Below are 6,036 nucleotides of genomic sequence, written 5' to 3' on the forward strand. Positions count from 1 at the left end.
ACACACCAGTACTGTGGCTTCTAGGTCAAACATCTTGTTCCTTATACTCCTGGCATTGAGGTACAAACACTTCAGGATTTTCCTACTAGCAGTTTCCCTTTGTTTTCTTTCCTTAGTGGAACATATCCCATTGTCAGAGCTCCCTGCCCCCCTGGTCCCTAGTTTAAATGATTCTCAGTAACTCTGCACATACACCCTACCAATGCATTAACCCCCATTCTGTTTAGATGTAGACCGTCTGGTTTGTACAGGTCCCATCTATCCCAGAAGAATGGCCCCATAAAACTGCAGCCCTCATCCCTACACCAGTATTTCAACCACTTGTTGAACTTTCTAAGCTCTGCCTGTCTCCCTGGCCATACACGTGGTACTGGAAGTATTTAGGAGAAAACTACTGTGGAGGTTCTGCTCTTTAGTTTCTTTCCAAACTCTATAAATTTGTCTTGCAGAACCTCTGCCCTTCCTTTTCCTATGTCATTGGTTCCAATGTGAACAATGACCAGTGGATCCACCCTGGCTTTGGCCAGTAGCCCATCTACTAGGTTAGGGAGATCTGCAACCTGAGTACCAGGCAGGCAGGATACCATGCAGGTCTCCTTCTCACTAGAACACACTGTGTGATGTATATCTCTAAGGATTGAGTATCCTACTATAACTACCTCCCTGTTCTGGGGGGGTGGGCACTGTGGTGCTCTGGTGCTCAACTGCCCTCCCATCACCCTTTAAGATGTCATTGTCTAACTTGGTGTCCAGCAGTTGGAACCCGTTGGGCATTTCTAGCTCTAGGGGTGTGCTCGTCCCTTTTCTGTGCTTATGTCCTACTTGAACCCAGCAGTTCTCTACACTTTCCTGCTCTAAGGACTCAACCTTCCTAAGTTTTGGCGTGCACACCATCTCTCTCATGGGCTGATTGACCAGTTCTTCCATATCACTAATGCAGCGCCGATCAGCAAGCTCAGCCTCAACATCACGGACTTTGATCTCTAGGACCCAACATGCCGACAACGTTCACAGATGAAATCTTCCTGGATAAATTAATCCAGGAAGGCAGTCATTCTGCAAACCCGACACTGTAGTGGCCACATGCTTCTAAATTTAGTAATTTGTTGGTGCCCTAAACACTTTCTCTTGTTTTTTGTCCCCTAATTCAACTGCTTGACATTTTTTTGTTGTTTTTGTTACCAAGAAACAGCAGCAGCTTAAATACCTTTTGACACCTCACTGACTCCACCTCCAAATTCCTAAACTAGGTCACCTTTCCTTCAATCTAGTCTAACCAACACAACAGCTGAATGAACTATAATTAAGGCAAACTAGGAAAAAGGCAAATCTAAAAACAAGATTAGGAATACTAAGACTTTCTGAAAATAGAAACACAACAAAATAACTCTCTCTCTAACCTGTCCTGTGTCTGACTTGGATAACTCCTTAACATTTCCCAAGTGATCAGTCTATCATTCAGTCATCATCCCTGCTTACCCTTTCCACCTGTATCCTGTTTCCTCCACTCATCAACCCTTGTATATTTGTTCCCCTCTCAAGATGTGAAGTCTTGTTTTGTCTTACCGCAGCATTAGTGAGCAGTCTTTCCTAGCCTTCTCTTCATCTTGTGTCTCCAGATCTTCCTTGTTTGCCTGGTTTGCTTGATCAATCAATTTTCCTTCTGTGACCCCAACTACACCTTTTGCCAACCCCCCTTTGTTCTGCTCGCCAGACTCGTGTTTGCAAAGTCTGTTTCCTCTACACCACAATTGGATTCAACTCCTATCTGTCATCCCGGTCCCTTTCCTGACAGCTTTGAAATGGCTCCATCAGTCTATTACAGGTGCGTACATCAATGCAGAAGATGCACTTTTCAACACTACAGTGCCTTTTCAACAGGTCTGTTTGTTTTGCATTTAGCAACCTGGCAGTGTCTTTATTCTGTGTGCCCGTGGGCAGCCCTGGAAGAAGAATGAGGAGTACCTTCAGTCCTGTATAGATAGGCTACTGATTTGCAGTGCCAACAGCAGTAGATAAATGCTAAAACCAGCCCTAAACCTAATACAAAATAATTAGCATACATGATCAAACAGGTGACTGACCAAGGCATAGATCCAACGACCTTGGTTTGCAACGTGATCAAGATTGAATTCCAAGGAAAGTAAGAACTTGCTGAGCCGATCAGAGGACAGGCAGACGAGCTATAACATGTGCGATTCTTCAATTGTTTATATTTTGTGACATCTGCTGATAAAATAAATAATGGTAATAATATATGAATATATGATGTGTAGAAATTCACGTATTTCAGCTGATGTGCTGATGAAATTGATAACGAAGAAGAAAATCTGACTATAATCATCCAAAATGACAACGACAATGACTAAATGTTTTTGCATTTTCATTTGTGAAAATATGACTAGACAAAATCAGCAGTTTGACTAAAACTCAGAACTCACCATTTGAGCTTTTACCACCTGGCTAACTGTCAAACAGCAACACCCAATCCTAGGCATGCATGACTGTTGCTGCCATGCAGTGCATGCTTATAATTGGCTGAAAACAACTGGGATCTACAGTACATGGCCTTGAGAAGGAGGAGTGTGGAAAAGTTAAGTAGAATCAAGAGTTTTGAGAGTCATTCCTCCAAAATAAATACAAATATATAATCAAAAACAGAGTGTTAAATGCAAGTTACTTACGCTATCTATAATGTTACTGTTATTATTATCAACATTAGCTATTATACACAAACTGATACAAAAACTAAAAAAACGTAGCAAGGCTACCTAGCACACTCAATACAATTGGTTAGTTCCTAGTGCGAGTAACCACTTATTCAGTACTTGGAAGAGAGAAATCTGCAGTCTAACAGTACTTCAAATACAATGAGAAAACAAAGAAAATTAGTTTTGGTAAGTAATAAGTTGCCACACAATTATTTTATGGATTAAAATGCTAACAAATTCGAAGTGTCTTAATTCTAAAGTTAAAAAGGGTAAATCAACGTAATTTATTTTATATTCCAAAGACTAAAAGTGAATTGAATGTATGCATGTTTTAGGTCGATATGACAAAATTAAATAGCATGACTAAAATTAGTGTACTTTCAGTTGACTAAAACTAAGATTTTTGTAAATTTTTAGTACACTAAAAATAAATAAAAGTGCATGACTAAAATGCGACTATATCTCATAGACATTTTAGTCAACCTGACTAAGACTACTACTAAATAAAAAAACTGGTGACTAGAGTGCACTAGAGTCAGGTCTATGACCAGGAGTGAAAACAACACCCATCTAGTGGTCACAGTGTGTAATGACACCATTATGTAAACTCACAATCCCCATCATCCATATATTATAGTACCCAAATACAACCATTTACACGTGATACAGTTAAAGTACACCAACTGTACTCCTACAGTACTTGCTTATAACAACAAAACTGGTACTATCTGTTACAGGTCATACACCTGCAATTCATACATCTGCTTAAATCAGACCACAAGGTGCTTGTCAGTCATTAAATAATAAATAAATTAAATAAATAAATAATGAAGCATTTTTTCAGAATACAACATTCAGCCCAATCATCTTCTCAGATGAAATAGCAAAAATTATTGAAATTTAGTTAATTGGTCTTCGTCCAACATGTATTTTCACAAACACCCATTTGTTTTCTGATGCTCGTGAAGTACTCTGCATATTCCATCAGGGACATTTAATGGAAACACTAGGGCATCATTATTTCCCTCGAAAATAGGCAGGCTTGTGATGCATGAACTTCCCTGGACATTTTCAGGATTGAAAACCTTGTAAACAAGTATCAAGGGGAGAAGATAAAAATCGTGGTTGACATGAACTGCATTCATCTAACTGCCAACAGTAAAAGGACAAATACTTCTAATCTACTCTTCCTCATAGTCTAGGTACGTTATATCATATGTGTATGTGTAATTATGTACTCCGTATTCAAAATGTTCCACACAAGCTTTGCTGTTTTTTTATTTTTTATTATTATTATTGAATGTTAACCAGAATGTATTGCTTTGAAGCTGAAATACAGAGAATTCCTCATGTGTTCAACAAACTAAATAAACATTAAATACAAATCCTGAAGAAAGGCTTTTCTTTCAGCTTTTATTAAAAATATATAATTTGTCTGTTTGGATCTCAGTTATGTGATTTGTTCATCTAATACTTCTTGAACAGCTTTTTCTCTTATGTTCAGTATATAAAATGTAACACAGTTCACTTCACTACAGTTGTTACAGGTCTAAGGTTGTTTCATAGTTGCAATTATCCTGTATAAGTGCAAGTGCTGCAGGGATAATGACATCTGTGTCTGATGCACCCCATTTCTGACACATGAAATTTAATATTTTAGTCATCCATTATGGACGTGAAAAAAATAAACAAATGCATATACTTATGGATCAAACTTGTATTACAAATTACCAGCACTTGAGGACTTTATTAACATTTTTTTTTCTTTTCTGAATGTGGACATACTACAAAATACCAAAGAATCTTACCATTTTGTATTTTTGTCTGCCCAAATTATCCATGGGGCCAGTGTCTGAAAGACTTAAAGCATTTGTTGAAGGTGAATGTTAACCCTGTACTTCTCTTTCCTCTCAGGTATTTGCTTGAAGAGGGAAGACAATGGAAAACTCCACACAGATTACTACTTTTAGATTAACTGCATATGCTGAAATGGGAGGTGTCAAATATTTATACTTTATGATTGTATTTCTGTTGTTCCTCATTATAATTTTCTTCAATGTAGTTCTCATCACAGTGATCTGTGTAGAGAGGAGTCTGCATGAGCCCATGTATTATTTCTTGTGTAGTTTAGCAGCAAATGGAGTATATGGGAGTATAGGATTGTTCCCTGCTGTGTTAGTTAATGTTTTATCTGACACTCATGAGATTTCTCGGGGCTGTTGCTTTGTACAGATTTTTATTCTGCACTCTTATGGCTGCTGTGAATTTTCTAATTTAGCTGTGATGGGTTATGACAGGTATGTGTCAATTTGCCATCCACTGCAGTACCATAGCATTATGTCTCCTATAAGAGTCTGTCTACTCATTGCCCTGACTTGGATGTTTGCAATCTGTACTTTTTCAATCACAATCCAACTCACTATTAGAATGCAACTGTGTGGAAGAATTATTGAAAAAATATACTGTGCCAATTATTCAGTAGTTAAACTAGCCTGTGGAAACACAACCACATTTAACATTTATGCATCACTGTCTATTGTTTATACCACATTTCCACAACTGTTGCTCATTGTTTATTCATATGTAAAAATCCTCAGGGTTTGTCTAAAATCTTCCAAAGAATCTCAAGTGAAAGCTCTGAACACCTGCACGTCGCACATAATTACACTGGTGATTTTTTCATTTGGTGGATTTTTTGAATTGATTCAGAACAGATTTGATATGAGCTCTGTTCCCAGTGTCATACAGATTCTACTCTCAATGTATTTTTTAATATTGCCTCCTCTTTTAAATCCAGTTATTTATGGAATGAGGACTAAAGCCATTAAAACAGGAATTCAAAGAATGTTTCTGGAAAACACAAAAACAAGCCAGAATGTTTGAACCATGCTCAATGATAAAAGCTCATGTAGTTTCTTTGTGTTTTATTAACTGAAAATAAATACACTGTGAAAATCTTAAATCAATTAATAAATTAAATGTTTAAATAAATACATATATAAATGTTGAAATGAATCAATCAATACATTTTGAAATAAATATGTGGACATTTATCTGTTTCAACATTTATTCCTTTATTTACTTCAACATTTATTTATTTACCGTTTGCTGCTTTTCTATTTCTATTTCTCAGTGCACTTTTACGTTTTACATTTTACATTTCACTGTGACAAAACCCACTATAGGTGTAATTGACAGAGGGGGTTGTTTCAAGTGCGCTATTGGCCTTATAAATATTGTCCCACCCTGCTCCAGGGTACATAATCGATGCTGATGTGTGCTCCCAAGATCAGTGTGTGAACATTTTATTTCCTGCACCAGTGGC

General features: G+C 37.3%; 1 protein-coding gene across 1 annotated transcript; it reads left to right on the forward strand.

The window, feature by feature from the left end:
* Window positions 1–4,649: 4,649 nt before the first annotated feature.
* LOC136747086 (olfactory receptor 52E8-like) lies at window positions 4,650–5,594 on the forward strand. The gene has a single exon (XM_066700042.1). The coding sequence runs from the start codon at window positions 4,650–4,652 to the stop codon at window positions 5,592–5,594; it is 945 nt and encodes a 314-aa protein (XP_066556139.1).
* The last annotated feature ends 442 nt before the right edge of the window (window positions 5,595–6,036 follow it).

This window comes from Amia ocellicauda, chromosome 3 (genome assembly GCF_036373705.1).
Source record: "Amia ocellicauda isolate fAmiCal2 chromosome 3, fAmiCal2.hap1, whole genome shotgun sequence".
Taxonomy (NCBI): domain Eukaryota; kingdom Metazoa; phylum Chordata; class Actinopteri; order Amiiformes; family Amiidae; genus Amia; species Amia ocellicauda.